Source organism: Lithobates pipiens, unplaced genomic scaffold (assembly GCF_037356315.1).
Source record: "Lithobates pipiens isolate NorthernLeopardFrog02 unplaced genomic scaffold, aLitPip1_a1.2 Scaffold_3, whole genome shotgun sequence".
NCBI lineage: Eukaryota > Metazoa > Chordata > Amphibia > Anura > Ranidae > Lithobates > Lithobates pipiens.
This window is the reverse complement of record NW_027507790.1, coordinates 81,442,509-81,462,540: the sequence shown is the minus strand read 5'-3', so window position 1 is coordinate 81,462,540 and position 20,032 is coordinate 81,442,509. Positions and strand designations below refer to the sequence as shown.

The 20,032-nt window shown below is 44.2% G+C and overlaps 1 protein-coding gene across 4 annotated transcripts in view; it reads left to right on the top strand.

Annotated features, from left to right (window-relative positions):
- The first annotated feature begins 263 nt into the window (after positions 1-263).
- The window catches only part of SBNO1 (strawberry notch homolog 1), a 95,140-nt gene continuing 75,371 nt past the window's right edge, over positions 264-20,032 (top strand). For 2 of the 4 annotated variants that reach the window (XM_077461913.1, XM_077461912.1), the window contains exons 1-4: positions 264-628; positions 3,021-3,152; positions 16,140-16,244; positions 19,565-19,871. In XM_077461913.1, coding sequence (XP_077318039.1) covers positions 3,021-3,152; positions 16,140-16,244; positions 19,565-19,871 — 544 coding nt within the window. In that variant the 5' untranslated portion in view covers positions 264-628. The remainder of the gene's footprint in view (positions 629-3,020; positions 3,153-16,139; positions 16,245-19,564; positions 19,872-20,032) is intronic. The other 2 variants (XM_077461916.1, XM_077461914.1) reach the window with 1 other exon arrangement.

The window sequence follows — 20,032 nt, the reverse complement described above, 5'->3', positions numbered from 1 at the left end:
ATGTCCCATAAAACTGATAAGAATTTCTGTCAGCCATCTTCCCCAGATAAAATGAAACATGAACAGACGCCAAGAACTTTCCAGCCATAGAAAAAACATCGTTGCTGTGCAACTTTCCCCAGCACGACCTTAGGGACGGCCCAGCCAGCCTCTAACACACGCACTGCTATCACATGATGCACCAAACTGCTGTTGACACGACCGTCCCAAAATGGTGTCCTCATGACGACAAGCCCCGCCGCCCGACCGCCCACCAACGTCACTTCCACCAAGGCGGCGCCTAGGTGCATCACGTGATCCCAACTGCCTCCTGCTTGGTGTTACCTAACAAAACAAGAATTATAATGAGAATTGGTAGAAGCGTGCGGCGGGTTCCCGGCGAAGGTCTGTGTCTGAGGTGGAAGCGGCAGGAAAGGAGCCGGCCGGGCGGGAAGAGCTGCGCAGCGGTCGCTGAGTGGGGGGCGGGTGGAGAGGCCGAGGCCTGTGCGGGTCACGTGGTGCTGCGCTGTGGTGTTTCCCCGGTAAAGATGGCGGCTGTGAGGTAGAAAGCGGCGGTGGCTACGGAGCGACAGCAGCGGTACTGAGGCGACACGGCGCCCGAGTAAAGAGTGTTCCTGGGACCGACAATGTAAGTGTGTACAGGTGGTGGGGGAGGTATCCATCTAGGAACGGGACGCCTCATAATACTGGGCTTGCTGAGGCCCCCCCTCAGGCCTGGTGAGATCGACTTATTCCCGGCTGTGCTGACTGGTCTGAGGAGAGGCGACCTGAGTGCGCGGAGTGAGGCCTGCTACACCGACATTAGCCCTGTGTCATTGGCCGCTCCCAGTACGATCACCGGCTGTGCTGTTCTCCCCTCTGTCCTTCACTACCTGAGCTCCCCAGCTCCCTTCACCGCCCCAACTCCCTCTCACCTCCCCCGGCCGTAGCTCCTCTCACCTCCCCCGGCCGTAGCTCCTCTCACCTCCCCCGGCCGTAGCTCCTTTCACCGCCCCAAATCCCTCTCACCTCCCCCGGCCGTAGCTCCCTTCATAGCCCCAACTCCCCTTTCGCAGGCCCAGTCCCCTCACTGACTCAGGTCCTCACCACTATCACTTTCTCGCCTCTATGTCCGGCCCAAGGTACTTTTCCCCAGTCACTGTAACCACAGCTAGGGGAGCCCTGACACAGCTACACGTGTTCTGCCTTGACCGAGCACAAACAAGTACGCCGCTGGACTCTGCCCTCTACCACCCCCCGCACATGGTGCCCCGGACTCGCAGGACTCGGCATTAGTCATCCCGGCCCAACCCGGAAGTTTATGTTGTGAACACGTGGTAGGAGAAAGGCTGGGGAGGTCCGGGCTCGTGTCCCACTGCTGACCTTTACATTGCAGGTGTGAGGATGGCTTCCCTTCTATTCTTCAGTGTCACACAGGCGACTTCTTCTGCTGGGCTTCACTTTTTAGCAGTAACGTGTTTTGTGCCATGCTGACAAAGCAGGCTTCAGATCGCCTGTTTAGTAAATACTGTCCATCATAGAGATGTAGTCACAGGCAGCAGGCTCTTTAATTTGTTGGAGCTGTTTCTTTAGTATATTTTCCTAAAAGGTAATTGAGTATGCTGCTGACCATAATACTCGTATTGCCACGCTGGAAAAGTCACGCGACTTTGGTGGAAGTCAATGCAAGTTGTGATGAAGGCGCCCCAAAGTAGTTCAGGAACCTCTTTCAAAGCCACTGCAACTTGAACCACATCGATTCGAAGGGTTCCATTGCAGTTAATGGGGTGCAACTTTGAACTCAAGTCGCAGCAGTGTGAACTAAGACTTCATGCACACTGGATGTCTCTCTCCGCTAGACACCTTTGCTCCCGGAAACTGCATTTTGGCAGAGAAATAGTTTGGCGCTTAATTTATTTCGCTGTGTCAAGCGTTTGGACATTAATTTCTCTAGAAAGAGCGATTACTTGTTCTGGCCTTTGAAATGGAATAACACTGATGCACTGAATTGTATGAATGACCTGTTTCCATGTGTCAAGTTTTTTTTCTTTTTTCTTTTACTTATGCTGCTCCTCTAGATGCCCTGGCAGTGGTCGTTTTTTTTTTTTTTTTTTTTTTTTTTTCCCCCTGCCTTTAAACTGTTAATTGCCTATGTGTACATGGGCTAACATGCAGGAGCATTTAGAGTGAGGGAAAATAAACACTAAACACCCCTAGGAGCAGCTATGAACATATCCAGAGTGTGCATGAGGCCTAAATTGTAGAAATATGTAACAAATTTGTAAGCTGCATTCACACCTGAGTATAGCGAATATTGTATTTTGGGCAGCTTATCTTTTTGTTTTATTGCTTGTGTACATGTATTTTGTGAGCTTCAGACAAGACAGGAGGAGAAGTCTAGTTGTGAGGCAGAGAAATGCATATAATCGCTTGAATCATGCATATTCAGGCAAACCCATTGAATTCCATGGGACTAAGTATGCATGAACCTACTCAAAAAGAAGCTCCTGTACTTCTCGTGACAGGCAACCCGCTACAAGCAATAGAATGTGAACAGGGGCAATTTTAAATGAAGTTTTAATTGAGTGTTGTCATAAACATGTCAAAACACTCAGGTGTGAATGGGGCCTTAGTCATTTACATGTGTGGTGTGTATTTTCACTTTTACATTTCAAGTGTCAGTTTTACAAAATGTGTGGTGCATATCAGGTCGTTTTTTGCATCATATAACTGTATAGTGCCCTTTCTGCCAGAAACAGTTTTAGCATACAATTTTGTCTGTGGCCTTTCAGTCATTGACGTTGGCTGGTGTTTTGGTTTTATTTGAGATGGTTATTTTAGGAATTGGTAGTGCCTGTCCTCTGTTTTGTCTTAGGGCAAATCCCAGAGGTTGACACTTTTTTTTTTTTTTTTTTTTTTTTTTTTTCTTAAGGGGGGCTCCTCCTCCCCCTTTTGTCTAAATGTAAATGCTCTAATTATGCATGTGTGCTGAAATCCAGTGTTTGGGGTCTTATGTGTGACTTTAACACTTTATTTTCAAGATGATGGATCCAAATCAGGATTTGTTACTTGCTGCTCTGAGCGAGTGTGGCATCAGCCCTAACGACCTTTTTGATGGCGATTCCTTGGATATAGGTCTGCTTGCTCCAAGCCAAGCCCCCATCACCCAGCAAGTAAGTTTGAGGAAACAGTGCATGACTTTTTTTCTACCCTGTAGATGTACAGGGAAAATATATATATCATTTTTTTTTTTTTTTTGTAAAGTTTTTTTTTTTAGTTTTTAAAATATGAATAAAAAGAAGTTGAAAACTGGTCTCCTGTTTGGGCTCCTTGTACACTGATGCTGTACCAATTCTGTGACCTTTTAAAGGGGTTGTAAAGGTAAGTTATTTCACCTTAATGCATTCTATGCATTAAGATGAAAAAACATCTGACAATATTGGCCCCCCAAATTATACTTACCTGACACCTCAAGTCCCACGCTCATCCCCGACATCCTCTTTGCCGATCAGCCTGGCCCCTGATTGGTTACAGTGGATGGATTGAAAGCAGCACAGCCATTGGCTCACGTTGCTGTCAATCACATCCAATGACATGGCGCAGGGGGCCAGGATGAGTGATACAGCTGGTGGCTATAGCCACCGGCTGTACCACGGCAGCGTGCCCGCAAGCACTCCACATCATGCAAGGGAGCCGAGACAGCCGCAGAGGGATCCCAGAAGACCAGGTTTGGGGCCACTCTGCAAAACGAGCTGCACAGTGGAGGTAAGTATAACATGTTTATTGTTTAAAAAAAAAAAAATTCCTTTACAACCCTTTTTAAGTAACTCTGTATTGAGGAAAATAGAGGCAGACATTGCTGACCTCGTTGGTGTGAGTAAGCTGGAACAAGCATGCAGCTTGCTAAATTGGAAATCTCAATCTGCTAACTTTTGGGTCTTGTGCATATGAGGCGGTATATTTAAAATTATTGGTGTACTTCTGCATCGGGCCTACATCTGTTAAAAAAAAAAAAACATTCCATCAATCCTCAATTGTGAGTAGATTCAAGGAGGTGGAGTATATGGGATTGTATGATATTTTGTATTTTTTTTTAATGGTTGAATTAGATGGACGTGTGTGTGTGTGTGTGTGGGGGGGGGTTATTTTTATTCAGGTTGTGGAAAAAAAAAAAAAAAAAAAATAAGTATATAACTGAGTATAAGGTCCTGTCATGTTGATAGAGAGTTCCTACGCTCTTACATAAGATTTATTAGCCTTCTGTCTCCCCCACTTGTTGCCGCTGTCAACAATCAGACAGTTCATTGCTACATATATTCTGGACATGCCCCCTTATCTGCCCTTTCTGGGACTCGGTCTAAAAACTGATCTTTAGACTGACAGACATTTTTGCTAGCAGACAAATGGAAATGCCCAGAACCCCAAACAACCTATGGCGTGTGTGTATATGTATATATAATAATTTTTTATTTTTTTTATAATTAATTATTATTACACTAATGGTGGCAATTTGTGACTTCTAACAGGACTGCGATAATGTGGCGGCCAATCTGACACTGGGGGGAACTGACTAACTGCCACAGACATTAATTCACCAATGACACTGTGCTGTCACTGTACTAATGACACTGGCTAGAAGGGGGTCAACATCTGGGGCGGTCAAGGAGTTTGATGTGTCTAACTATATGTAATGTGTGCTATTTGTTTAGTAATGATCTCTTGGGGGGTGCAAATATTTTTTCAAAGGAGCATTCTTTTGGTGTGGGAACACGTGATCAACTTGCACACCCCCACATTATGTAAACCTAGCCTTGATTGTATTAGGCCCCTTCTTTTTTTTTTTTTTTGCACTGGAATTGGATTGCATGGGTCCACCCATGCAATATTTTTGTCCGAAATCGCAGTTTGCACTGCAAACTAATCTGGGGGTGTCGTTAACTATTGACACTAGAGGTCGGCCGATATTTGCCGTTTTTTAATTAATCGGCATCGGCCGATTGTGCTGATAAAAAGCCGATTTAGAACTACAGTGGGACTTTGAAATGACTTCTGTAATAGATGTCAGTGTAAGTTGCCTGAGTCGTCATAGAAACGTCTTTCCTCCTCTCTGGGCAGGCTGCCAAGAAAAGAACAGAAAGATACAATGTTTACACTTGATGAATGAACTCGACTCAGTGTGTATAGTTCTCAGTTTAACCATTTAAAGACTAAATCTTTTCTGACACTTGTTGCTTACAAGTAAAAATCCAGTATTTTCTGCCAGAAAATCACTTAGACCCCTCCAAAAATTATATATAATTTTTTAGCAGAGATCCTAGGGAATATGGGGATTTGGGGAAAAAAATACACTATTTAAAAAATAAAATAAAAACAGTAAAGTTAGCCCATTTTTTTTTTTTTTTTTTTTTTTTCGTCCAAAAGTTTTGACTACCTGTTTTTATTTAATATATAGGTTTTTTTTTTTTGTTTTGTTTTTTAAATCTAAATCATACATACAAGTAAACTGATTGGAGGTTTTTTTTTTTAATGTTTAAATGTAAGAAATTTTCTGTATCACTTATGAAGACTGCTTTCACACTGGAGCGGGCAGGTGTTGATGGTAAAACGCAAGTTTTAGCGGCTCTTTACCATCATTTTAGTGGTGCTATTTGGCTGCTAGTGGGGCACCTATAACCCAGCTAGCGGCCAAGGAAGAGGTTAAATGCGCCCATGAAGCACTGCTGCCAAATCGCATTGCATGCGCTTCGGCAGTGGTGCCCATTCATATCAATGGGCAGGAGTGGTGGAGGAGCGGTAGACACCACTCCAAACGTGCTGCTTGCAGGACTTTTTTTTAAGATCCTGCCAGAGCATCGCCTCAGTGTGAAAGCGCTCTGTCTTTCACACAAACTGCAGGGGAGCCATTTTGCAGGCACTTTACAGGCGCTATTTTTAGCCCAAAAGCGCCTGAAAAACGCCCCAGTGGGAAAGGTGTGTTAGATCAAGGGGGATTAAAAAAAAAAATAAAAAAGGAAAAAAATAAATAAATAAAATAAAATCGGCCTAACATATCGGTCCAAAAAAATCGGCATCATATATCGGCTATCGGCCGCCATGATTTCTAAATATCGGCATCGGCCAGAGAAAAACCCATATCGGTCAACCTCTAATTGACACCAACAGTGGGCAGTGTGAGATGTGATGTGGGAACTGGCACTGGATTTGCGCTGGTTTCCACATCGTGGTATTGTGAACCCATGCTCAGTGAGTTTTTATGCACATTGACATCAGGTTCCATGCACGTCTTTTATGTGCCCTGTTAACACCACCATGTCACGTCCCCCCTTTTTTTTTTTTTTTTTTTTTTTTCACCACCTAGAAAGCTGCATACACGTTAGATTCCTGCGCAGAAAAAAATCTGCACATTCTTGTGTGAACAGGGCATAAAGAGAACATGTGGAAAGAAAAAGACGTCTTTGTACATAGTATGGCCGAGAAAATGTTTCTTTTTTGTGTTTGGTTTGTTTGCTTATTTCTTAAAACCCTTTTGTATATAGACCTTTTTAACCACTAGGTGTGCATGCTATAGCCGAAAGACAGCTACATTGCGGACTCCAATTGCCGGGAGGGCGTCCCTGGACGTGGTCCTGTTTACTTCCCCAATGTGTGCCGGCGTGCATCGGGGAAGTTCTGTGTTAGCCGTGTCCCTTGGACACAGCCAATCAGATCGTGCTAAGTGTCCAATGAGAGCTGACCTCCATATGTAAAACATATGAGAGCATCTCTCCTCGCCGGTTCTATCTATTCACACAGAGACAGCGTTTGAGGGAGAGCGAATGGCTACAGCTTGTGAGTGAAAAAATAAAGGGGGGAATTGGTGTACAGTACGTCAGTGCCATCTGTCATCGCTGTCACATGTCATTAGTCATTTGGGGGGTATTTGTACTTTCCTAGCGTGTTAGGTTCACAAGGAATGATGGGCCGCCAGTACTTCAAGTGTGATCAATTTTTTATGACTGGCACCACAGCTTGTAGACTCTCTAACTTTCACAAAGACCAAATAATATCCACAAATTTTTTTTTTTTTTTTACGTTTTCGGTCTTTTGTCATTTTATAGCGCAAAAAATAAATCCAGAGATGATCAAATACCACCAAAAGAAAGCTCTATTTTGTATAAAAAAAAAGACAAAATCATTTGGGTACAGTGTTGCATGACTGAGTAATTGTCATTCTAAGTGAGCACTGAAAGCTGAAAATTGGTCTGGTCACGGGGTGTGTTGCTGTTTCTGAGGCTGGTTCACACTAGTGCGAATTGGATGCGGGTTCCCCAATTCACAATAGTAGGAGATTGTGAGATTTCTATGGAGCAGAGTCACATATCTCCGCTGCTACTCCGGTGCAAAATTTGCACTGGGTTGTGTGTCTTTTGGTCCATTTTCAGGTCCAGTTCAGCCAAAAATTGGGGCTGAAACTGAACGAGGGCGCACCGGACCCTCATAGGTGACTAATTTTAAATGCCTTATAGCTCCTCAGTTCAGAATAGGTCATAAATTATGGCCCTCAAATTGTCTTCCTTCAGCATTCGAGGCGATTTGCAACACTTTTTTTTTTACATACCTGTCCACATGTTTTTATTTGCGGGTATCTATAGGCTGGCGGGGGGTGGAACAAAAACACCAGCGTGTCTCCTATTACCACCCTCTTTCTGGATATGTCTGGTAAGCACTCTGATTGGATAGGGTGCATAAATGTAGACCTAAACTCAAGGCCACCCTTCATGGGTGAATGGTAGTCTAAATTGTAACGGTAGCCCATGTACTGATAACTATGCTTTTTATATTTGTTAGAATTTTGCAGGCCAAAGACCAGAGCACTTTTTGCGGTTCAATTTAACTGACAATTGAGCGGTTATGCGACGTGGCTCTCAAACAAAATTGACTTCCTACTTTGATCACCCTCCGGTTTTTATTTTTTGTGCTATAAACACAGAGTGCCAATTTTGGGGAAAAAAACAATTTTTTTTTTTTTTTTTTTTTTTAATTTTTTTTTTTTTTTTACATTTCGCTAAAATAAATACCCCCCTCCGCCCAAAAAATAAAATGTGCAATATATAAATCTGAAAAATCTTTTGTGTATTCAAAGTAATTCCAGTGCTGAGTGTGCTCTGCTGTGTTCAAATCATTTCTGGTGAATGATTTGAACACAGCAGAGCACACTCAGCACTGGAATTACTCACTGGAGAGGGGGTTGGATGAGGGAAGGGGATTGATGGAAGGCCTGCTCTCCTCACGACACAGGGGGATGATGTCAGCGGGAGGTGGGAAAACACTGCTTGAAAACTGGCTGCTTTCGGCTCCACTCAGGCAGGGCATGGTGCGGCGGCATAGCGCGAGGATGACGTCATCCTCAATCGATTTCTTAAAGCTAGAGCATCATGGATGGTTGAATCCCGATGCATCGATTTGATGATTAAAATAAACACCCCTACTGATTACGGTATAGATGTCACTAGTAGGGAAGGGGGTTAACACTGGGGAGAGATAAAGGGGTTAACTGTGTTCTAACTGGGGGGTGGGGGTCTGACTAGGGGAAGAGATCGTGTTCATACTTAGTATGAATACACGATCTGTCTCGTCTCCCCTGAGAGAACCTGTGTGTGTGTATATTAGACACATCCCCGTTCTTGTTCTGTAACGAGCAATCGTGGGTGCCTGGTCATCGCGCCAACCGGCACTCGCATAGGATCCGGGGACACGCTTTGGGCGCGCACTACCAGGGATGTCTTAAAGAGCCAACGTACACCTACGGCGGCTCACGCAGGGGAGCTAACCTGCTGCGGTATAACTGCGGCGGCTGGTCCGGAACGTGTTAAAGGCTAAATTGACCTTTTGTAAAATACAAATTTTATGCAGTAGTACTTTTCTGACATAAACGAATGGTCGCTAAAGGAGAGCAGAGGAGACATCCTCCAAAGAGGAGCTGCATGGCTGGAAGACGCTCCCATTGAAGACAGGGGGGGTCTCATCTCAGCCATTGCTCAATCACGGTAGCTGGTCTTTGTGTTTATGTACACAGCCCTCAAACTGGGAGTGGGGCCCATGCTGCTCTCCAAACTACCCAAAGGGTTAATAAGTAGAAAATATATAAGTAGGGGAGGAAGAAATGGGAAAGGGAGAAGGGCAGTAAGCCACTCCTAAGGCACTATAAGACTAGCCTCAGATCTGACGAGGCTGTCCCGTCAGGTGATCATGGGTCCCAGATTTTTTTCAAATCGGGTAAGCTTGTCCTGCAGGATGGCAAAGGGTCTTAATCCAGGACAAAATTTCTTCTTTAACCAGTTGCCGACCGCCGCACGACGATGTACGTCGATAGCATGGCACGGGCAGGCATATTGGCGTACATGTACGTCCCTTGCCTCCCGCGGGTCGGGGGCCCGATCGGGCCCCCGCCCGGTGCCTGCGGCGGTTGGTATTCGTGCGGGAGCGATCCCGGACGAGGGGACGGCCATTCGATTCGTTCATGGCCACCCCCTCGCGATCGCTCCCGACGAATAGGAATCCCCCGTGACATCACTTCCTCTCCTGTAATGTAAACACAGGAGAGGAAGTGATGTATTCTCTCCTCCGTGTCGGTATTTTTCGTTCCGACACGGAGGAGAGCGGATCGGTGAGTTGCACCAACACTCTACACACACAGTAGAACATGCCAGGCGCACTCACACCCCCCCTTTACCCCCCGATCACCCCCCCAATTACCCCTGCCCCCCCAGTCACAGTGACACCAATGTCATATTTTTTTTTTTTTTTTGCATTGGTGTCATTTGTGACTGTAATAACTGTTAGGGCAGTTAGAGTTAGCCCCCTTTAGTTCTAATGTACCCCCCTAACCCCCCCAATAAAGGTTTAACCCCGTGATCACCCCCCGTCGCCAGTGTCACTAAGGCTGGGTTCACATTGCAGCGGTTTATGAGAACGAATGTGATTCGCACCGCACTGCAGTGCAAATCACATCCGATCTCTGTGCGATTCGAGTTCAGCCATTCGCCGCACCCGCCACACCCGCCGCACCCACCGCAAATTCGCACGGGACCCTTTTTTTGGCCCGCAGCAGAATCGGATCGCATGGGTGTTCACACCATGCGATCCGAGTTTGCAGATCGCACTGCGATATGCGAACTGATCTGGGGGTGTCAGTAACATTTCACTGACACTCCCAGCAGTTCGCATAGGGCAGTGTGAACTGCCGCCGGGAGGCATGCGATGCGGGAACCCGCCGCGCATTCGTGGCGTTCCCGCATCGCTCCAGTGTGAACCCAGCCTAATAAGCGATCGTTTTTCTGATCGCTGTATTAGTGTCACAGGTGACGCTAGTTAGGCAGGTAGGTATTTAGGTTCGCCGCAGCTTTTTATAGCGCCAGGGACCCCCATATACTACCGCATAAACCCCCCTGATTGCCCCCTAGTTAACCCTTTCACCAGTGATCACCATATAACTGTTACAGGTGACGCTGGTTGGTTAGTTATTTTTTATAGTTTCAGGGCACCCGCCATTTATTACCTAATAAAGGTTTAACCCCCTGATCACCCGGCGGGTGTCATTTGTGACTAATAACTGTTAGGGCAGTTAGGGTTAGCCCCCTTTAGTTCTAAGGTACCCCCCTAACCCCCCCAATAAAGGTTTAACCCCGTGATCACCCCCCGTCGCCAGTGTCACTAAGGCTGGGTTCACATTGCAGCGGTTTATGAGAACGGATGTGATTCGCACCGCACTGCAAATCACATCCGATCTCTGTGCGATTCGAGTTCAGCCATTCGCCGCACCCGCCGCAAATTCGCACGGGACCCTTTTTTTGGCCCGCAGCAGAATCGGATCGCATGGGTGTTCACACCATGCGATCCGAGTTTGCAGATCGCACTGCGATATGCGAACTGATCTGGGGGTGTCATTAACATTTCACTGACACTCCCAGCAGTTCGCATAGGGCAGTGTGAACTGCCGCCGGGAGGCATGCGATGCGGGAACCCGCCGCGCATTCGTGGCGTTCCCGCATCGCTCCAGTGTGAACCCAGCCTAATAAGCGATCGTTTTTCTGATCGCTGTATTAGTGTCACAGGTGACGCTAGTTAGGCAGGTAGGTATTTAGGTTCGCCGCAGCTTTTTATAGCGCCAGGGACCCCCATATACTACCGCATAAAGCCCCCTGATTGCCCCCTAGTTAACCCTTTCACCAGTGATCACCATATAACTGTTACAGGTGACGCTGGTTGGTTAGTTATTTTTTTATAGTTTCAGGGCACCCGCCATTTATTACCTAGTCTCACTAGTGTACCCCTAAATTTAGGGGTGTCTACTTTCCAAAATGGGGTCATTTGGGGGGGGTTTGTGCCATCTTGGCATTTTATGGCCTTCAAAACTGTAACGCCCTTAGAAAGCCTGAAGGCGGTGCTTGGTTTTCGGGGCCCCGTACGCGGCTAGGCTCCCAAAAAGTCCCACATATGTGGTATCCCCGTACTCAGGAGAAGCAGCAGAATTTATTTTGGGGTGTCATTTCACATATGCCCATGGCATGCGTGAGCAATATATCATTTAGTGACAACTTTGTGAAAAAAAAAAAAAAAAAGTTTGTAATTTTCCCGCAACTTGTGGCAAAATATAAAATATTCCATGGACTCAACATGCCTCTCAGCAAATAGCTTGGGGTGTCTACTTTCTAAAATGGGGTCATTTGTGGGGGTTTTGTGCCATCTTGGCATTTTATGGCCTTCAAAACTGTAATAGGTAGTGAGAAGTGAACTCAAAAATTTACGCCCTTAGAAAGCCTGAAGGCGGTGCTTGGTTTTCGGGGCCCCGTACGCGGCTAGGCTCCCAAAAAGTCCCACATATGTGGTATCCCCGTACTCAGGAGAAGCAGCAGAATTTATTTTGGGGTGTTATTTCACATACGCCCATAGCATGTGTGAGCAATATATCATTTAGTGACAACTTTGTGTAAAAAAAAAAAAAAATTTTTTTTTTTGTCATTATTCAATCGCTTGAGGCAAAAAAATAAAATATTCAATGGGCTCAACATGCCTCTTATCAATTTCCTTAGGGGGTCTACTTTCCAAAATGGGGTCATTTGGGGGGGTTTTGTACTGCCCTGCCATTTTAGCACCTCAAGAAATGAGATAGGCAGTCGTAAACTAAAAGCTGCGTAAATTGCAGAAAACGTACCTTAGTTTGTAGATGTGACAACTTTTGCGCAAACCAATAAATATACAATTATTGACTTTTTTTTTACCAAAGACATGTGGCTGAATACATTTTGGCCTAAATGTATGACTAAAATTGAGTTTATTGGATTTTTCTAATAACAAAAAGTAGAAAATATCATTTTTTTTCAAAATTTGCGGTCTTTTTACGTTTATATCGCAAAAAATAAAAATCGCAGAGGCAATCAAATACCATCAAAAGAAAGCTCTATTTGTCGGAAGAAAAGGACGCAAATTTTGTTTGGGTACAACATTGCATGACCGCGCAATTACCAGTTAAAGCAGCGCAGTGCCAAAGTGTAAAAAGACCTCTGGTCATTTACCAGCAAAATGGTCCGGTCTGAAAGTGAGGTCAAAAGATAGCATTGGGGATTTCCAAGATCTTGCGATCATTATTCTGGCTGTTGTTAAAATTAAAGATATTAGGCGTTGAGTGGGTCTCGGGGGTTCCCTCAACAGGTTGTCCAAGGAGTGCCAACCAAAGCAAAGACCTGCAGGTAGGTTAATTGGCTTCTGTCCGAAATTGGCCCTAGTATATGAATGGGGATCTTGGATTGTGGGCTCCTTGAGAGTAGGGACCAATGTGAGTGTGTAATGTACGGGGATAGGGACAATTGTAGACACTCACTCAGGTTGAACTGGATGGACTGGTGTCTTTATTCAACCTTACTAACTATGAAACTATGCCTGCAGCGGGGACTTGGCCAAATTAGTCCCCCGTGAGGGAATAGATAAAATTGTACGCTCTGATCCAGAATCTACAAACACTTGGGCACATCCACCAAGCCTGATATTCCGTTCCCTCTTGACTGCACCCTCAAACCCACGGAGGCTCCCGGCACCCATTGGGCAGTTCTGGCGCGGACCAAGTAAGTCGCTTTAGTACTTTGTAGTTGGCCTCTAATATGGAGGTGTTTATAATCGACTTTGCAGCGCCTTGCGCCAGTCTATGCCGCTGTGCAGGTTACAAGACCTCCCCTATATCCGTTTCCCATTTCTCCATACAGTGAAAAAAGTCCTGCTAGCCGCATCTTTGGAGTGAAGGAGCGGTGTCTTCCCCGCTCCTACCCATTGAAATAAATGGGCCAGCAGCAGTGCTTTGCTGGCGGTTTTAACCTTCTTTTTTTTTTTTCCCGGCTGCTAGCTGGGGTTAAAACCGCCCCTCCAGTGGCTGCATACCGCCGCTAAAACGGCGCTTAGTGTGGAAAATGCCTAACTGATGCTCAATGATTTAAAGTGCCTCTGATTAACCCTAAATAAAGTTCAGCTGTTCTAGTGTCTGACATGTTAGTTGCATCCTACAACAAAAGCCATGGTCCGCAGAGGGCTCTCATTAAGATATCAGTCAGGAGAAGGGTACAAAAGAATTTCCAAGGCGTTAGATGATGATATAGCATCAAGTGGAGAAATGTGACAATCTACTGTATTCTTCATATGTCTGGGCTATGGTGTAGAGTGGCAAGACTGAAGCCTTTTCTTATGAAGAAAAACATCCAAGCCTGGCTAAATTTTGCAAAAACACAGCTGAACTCTCCCAAAAGCATGTGGGAAAATGTGTTCTGGTCTGATGAAACCAAGGTTGAACTTTGAGATATTTGTCGCAAAAACACTGCACATTACCTAAAGAACACCATATCCACAGTGAAGCATGGTAGTGGCACCACCATGCTTTGGGGCTCTTTTTTCTCCAGCTGGAACAGGGGTCTTAATCAAGGAAGAGGGAATTATGAACAGTGTGTTTTAAAAAAAAAAAAAACTAGCAAAATACCTCCTCTCTAACTCAAAACTGGTAACCTGTAAAATATTCTAAACATCACCTATGGAGGTTTGTGTGTCAGTTTGTCGCCATTCCATAAGTGGGCGCAATTTTGAAGCATGACATGTTTGGTATAAATTTACTCGGTGTAACATTATTTCACAATATAAAATTAGAAATGGGGTTAACTTTTTATTGTCTTATTTTTTAATTAAGGTGTATCGCCACAAATACGGTGTGACAAAGCAACGAACGTAATTTTATTCTTTAGGGCATCTGGAAAAAAGTTCGGGAGTTCCAAAGTAATTTTCTAGCAAAAAAAAGATTTTAACTTGTCAACACCAAGTTTAAAAAACAAAACAAAATAGTCCTTAAGTGGTTATAACCTCCTTGTCAATGTTAGATTTATTTATTTTTCCGCCATCTGTGTCCCATAGAGATTTCCCTCCACTTGCTGTCCCATAACAAATCTGGAAGTAAGAGTAAATTATATTCGGGGGGGAGGGGGGATTTCTCTAACTTTTCTGGGGATAACGCAACATTTGGGATTTTCTTTTACTTTCCCTTTCTATGTCAATGTAAAACAGGATAAATGGCACAGACGGCAATAAAAAGTGAGACGCGTTCTAATCAGTCTCCACTCTATCCAAAACTAAAAAATGTAACTTCTATGCAATGATTTTTGCTCAGCAGTGATGATCCTCCTTCTCGGGTCCTTCGCCGGCGCTCAGCAAAAGTTGTTTGTTTTATTTTTATTAATTTTTTTGACCAAAAATGTAGCATGCAGGATTTTTAACAATTGAAGTGCAACAGACCAGTGTAAAGACATGTATAGAATTTAAAGGGATGCAGTTTTTTTTTTTTTGTTAACTTTTCTTGCGCTAAAGATGCCAATAATGGCCAACCAATAAATTAATATTCATTTTTAAATTCATGATTTTTAAGTCCATTATTCTTTTATATATAATTGGTATATCAGCCAAGTGCATCCTGCGTTTTCAGTTTCGGCACCAAAATTTCCATTTGGTGCTAGTGTTAAGTGTGACTAGGCAAGGGGCATATCTTATTCAATCTGCACCTCCATATTATGTTTATGATGTGTGCTTTGTACTCCATTTAGGTTTTAATTGCTTTCTATGTCCTTGATTAGCAGATGCACCCTTTTTTCTTGTTGACTTTGGTCATTTTGATAGAAAGCAATGGGATATCTAAAATGTTACTTTTGTCGGTAGAATAGGAAAAGGGGAAAAACTTCTGAGACCTCTGTCTTGCTGATGGTTATGTAACGGTGAATTTCCCATCCCCTCCTTCCTGTAGTTATGCAGGACACAGCAAAATTTAGTCATTGGTACAAATGGTAAAGTGGTTGTAAAGACCTCCTGTGTTTATTTTTATTTTTTTCTTCCTTTAAACAAAAAAAAAAAACTGTCATGCTTGCCTCCTCTGCAGTTGGTTTTGCACAAAGTGGCCTCGATCCTCCTCCTCGGGTCCCTCAGTGGTGCTCCTGGCTCCTCTTCTCAAGTGCCCTGTTGGAGAAGCGCTCTCCCTCGGGGCACCCATGAGGGCGCACTCCCGTGTCCTGCTGTGTCCATTGACAGACAGAAGGACTTGGCTCTGCCCCTCAGTTCCCACCTCATTTGACAGCAGCTGGAGCCAATGGCTGCGCTGCTATCAATCTATCCAATCAGGACCCGAGTCACCGGCTGGAGCGCGTGTGCTCATCCCTGGCGCAGGAACAATCGGGCTTGGGTACGTAAAAGGGGGCTCTGGGGGCTGGTGCACTACAAGAGGTTTTTTCACCAATGCATTGAGGTGAAAAACCATGAGGGTTTACAACACCTTTTTAATGCATGCTTTTGTTTGTAGTGAATGACCACCCTTTCACCAACCCCACCCCCCCATACTTGCCTGAGCTCAATCCAGGGCTGTGACAGCAGTTGTGCTTCTTTCTTCTTCCTCCACTGGACTTGGTGACCTGTGGCACATAGCAAATAAGAGCTGCCAGAAGCACCAGCTGGGGGGGACCCCAGAAGAGGGAGTTCAGCAGTTGCTTTGTGCAAAACCATTGTACAGAGCAGGTAAGTATAGTGTGCATGTTGTGTTTGTTTGTTTTTTTTTTTGTTTTTAAATCCTCCTAATTTTTTTTTTTTTTTTAAATGTCATTTTCCACCAGTCTGTGCCAATTGGTGCTTTAAGTGGAAACAAAGAGATTGAAGCATCAGTTTCTGTAAAACAAGAAGCAGTATCTCTAACAACCCCAGCATTGCTGAATGTCCGGGTAAGGTTCATTTCTAATTTTCTGCTTGTCCTAAAACAAAGTACATTTAATAAGGTTTTGATAGAGTAGGAAATGGTTAAAGCCCAGCCCTCTAGCCCCGCTGAAACTTGTTGGCTTTGTTCAAAATAGTACATTAATAATTTAACTAGAAAATGGAAACTGTTCTTGTATATTCTTGACAGTGGAAAGGTGGTGGTGGTTGGGGGTGGGGTGTAGAGGAGAGCTGATGAGTGATTCTCCCGACATGGGGTCTCTGCACTGATAATCGGTGCAGTGCCGTCAGTGCCGCCTATTGGTTCTCATAAACTAGAGAAAAAAGGTGTACTATAGCAGTAAACCTAGGTCGTACTTGTGTGCTGCCTATCCGTGCACATAAAGGCTGCCCATCAGTGCTGCATATTATTGCCACCTCAGTGCCCATCAGTGATGCATATTAGTGCCTCCCCATCAGTGCCCCCTCATCCATCAGTCCACATCAGTGAGGAACACTTATTTACAACATTTTATAAACAAAACAAACTTGAATTTTTTACAAAATTTTCATTTGTTGTACTGAAAGCTGAAAAAAAGAGCATGGGCAGAAAGGGCTGAAAGTGCCCGGTATTGAAGTGGTTAAAATTATGCACAATTTTGAAGCACTCCTTTCTATAATGTAAAAAAGCTAGTAGTTTTACATAATGCAGTGGCCTCTACACATGTAGCACACCCAACATTTTAGGGTGATATTTACAAAGCAAATACACCTTAGCTCACTAGTACGGAATAGTGTTCTCAGCCTCAATTTCTCTATCTCATTGAGCTAACCTGACCCAAGTGCTGATTGGCAAGGGGCAGGGCAGGGGCAAACAAGGAAACTGTCAGGTGCTCAAGGTCCTCTTTATCAACCTATGGTGGCATTGGTTGTTCTAAAGCTGCCCCACACAGTGCACCAGGTTGTAATGCTGCTCAATAAAGACTTAAGGCTTTGTGTAACAAAAATGGAAGGTTTGATCCTTCCACTGGCTTATTGACCATTTTTGCCAATTTCTAGACTTTTTGTCAAGGCACCCCTGAAGAACCTAGAAAGCACACCAGGGTGCCACAGCTCCCTGGTTGAAAGGCTGATTTAAGTGCACAGCAGTTTATTTAGGTGCCCATATGTATCCAAGTGTCTTGATTAACCGTTTTCAGCTTAAGTAACAATCTGATGTCTATGAAACACTGCCATTAGACACTCTGTGGAACACTTCTCTGTGTGTTCTATGTGCCCTAATTTCCATGCACCAAGAAACATACCTGACAGATTTTTGACCAACATAGTACAGTGCATGTACAGTATATGCACATAGATGTGTTGTGGTACATTGAAGGGCCGGTTATGTTTACTGTGCTAATGTGTATTGGAGACTCATTAGAAATTTATTGGAATTCCTCCCATATTCAACTTGTGCTACCAACATGATTTATTGTGCGTACATCTAGCCAAACGGTCACTTGATGTGACCATCGTGCTTAAAAAGAAAATGCTGTGTCTGTACCGTATTTATCGGCGTATAACACGCACATTAATTTTAAGAGTGAAGTTTCAGGAAAAAAACTTAAATTTTAAATAAGGAACTTTGAATCAAAATAAGGGTCAGTGCCCACCTGCAGCCTCACCATTGCCATCAATGCAGCCTCACAAGTTCCATCAATATAGCCTCATCAATGTAGCAGCCTCGCCATTGCCGCAATGTAGCAGCCTGATCAATGCCCATCTGCAACCTAGAGGGGGCAATGAGAATCTCCTATGATAGACAGTGGTCCAATGGCAGCCCAGGAGATGAGACTTCCTATTACTGAGGCCACCAAGAGGAGATGCTTACTGTATGTAATCTGACTGCGCTCGTCCTGCCCCCCCTCCCTGTCCCCTCCGAGGCAGATAAAATGTCAGTATTGGCGTATAACACGCACATACTATTTGCACCCAATTTTCATGGTGAAAAAGTGTGTATTACACGCCAATAAATACAGTATATTCCTGATGGAAGCCAAATCGTGTGCATGTCTGGCCACTCCCTTTAGCCTTTACAGTGTATGGCACAGTTGACCATTACTGAAGGATTATTCTGTTTAGCAAGATTGTAGGAAACCAGCCTGTGTTGACCATACTTGTGAGTCCCGCTTGTCTGTGTTGCTTTCCCTTGGTGCAGGATTGATGCGTGTTTTTTTTTTTTTTTTTTTTTTTTTTTTTTTTATTCTGCTGCACTACAGCCCTTTAATTAAACTTTAGCCACTTTAGTTGTAGGTGGGGTGGTGTTTTGTTGTTGTTTCTTTTTTTTGAATCCCTCATGTTTTCTTGATAGCCTGGAAACAGGCTTGGTTATTTTGTAAAATGGTACAAAGATAAATTGTGTAGAGCTATAATCTGTTGCAGGCAATCTGATTTCTCTGTGCGGTCAACAAATGAAAGAAATGTAAATTCCTTTTGGGAACTCTGTCCACTGCAGTGTATGCATTGCTGTTTGAATAAGCCATAGTCCAGGGGTAGGCAACCACGACCCTCCAGCCTTTGTGAAACTACAAGTCTCATGAGACATTGCAAGACACTGACAATCACAGGCATGACTTGCAGAGGCATGATGGGATTTGTAGTTTAACCACAGCTGGAGGGCTGAGGTTGCCTACTCCTGCCATAGTGCGTAATAGGGACTATTATGATGGGGAAAGATCTTTTGTTAGCATGCATGAAATGCCTAGTTTTTGTGTTTCCAGATCGTGCTGTTGAGAAAATCAATGGTAATGAATGGAGCTGCCTTAGTGTACACTACAGCACTCCAATTTCAAAAAAGTTTCCTATATGACTTCAATCCGACTTCTAGGCAACTTGTACTCATTGATTTCAATGGAAGTCGCCTCCAAGGCGGATCTCCATGTATATTGAAGCGACAATGTTGCCTCCCTAATATTAAAAACTGGCGTGGGGACGCCCACGCCGTTTTTTTCTCTGTAGGGGGTTCCCCTTAAAATCCATACCAGACCTTAGGGCCTAGTATGCCCTTTGGAGGGGGAACCCAAGCTGTTTTTTTTTAATTAAAAATTTCACCTCGAGAGCTGATTACTCTGTGATTGGCAACGGCCAAAGTCACCTGGCCTGCGGGCGACTTAAAGTTGTGTTGTCGCCACAAGATGCGCTGTTATTCATACTCGAGTCGTGTTCAAGTTGCCTCCAAAAGTCGCGCTGGAAGTCGTGTTGCCCCTGTGTGAACCGACTCTTAAGGTATTTTTAATCTTATCGGGTTGTTTTGTAATGTTACAAACTTTAGAAAGAACTTTTAAAAAAAGGTTTATTTATTTTTCAGCCTCCGTCAACAACAACATTTGTTCTGAATCAGATTAACCAGTTGCCAACGCTTGGCAACACAATAGTGATGGCAAAGACGCCTCCTGTTACTACCACCCGACAGACTATTACAGTAACAAAAATCCTTCAAACAAGTGCTACAACAAGGCCATCCACAGCTGCCCCTGTAGTGCAGGCCACTGTGACTACTGCACCAACGAAAGAACAAATTCAGTTGAAGGATCTACTAAAAAATAGCAGTCTAAATAAATTAATGAAACTGAAACCACCTGCAAACATTGCACAGCCAGTTGCAACAGCAGCAAGTAAGTATCTGTCTCCTACTTTTACTTCTAACTTTGTTTGAATTTCTTGTATGTTAATAAGTTAGTGATTGTAAGGCTTCATGGCTTTTTTTTTTTTTTTTTTTAAATAACAGGTCATACTTGCCTCCACTATCCTGTTCGTTTTACACAGTGGCCTGATC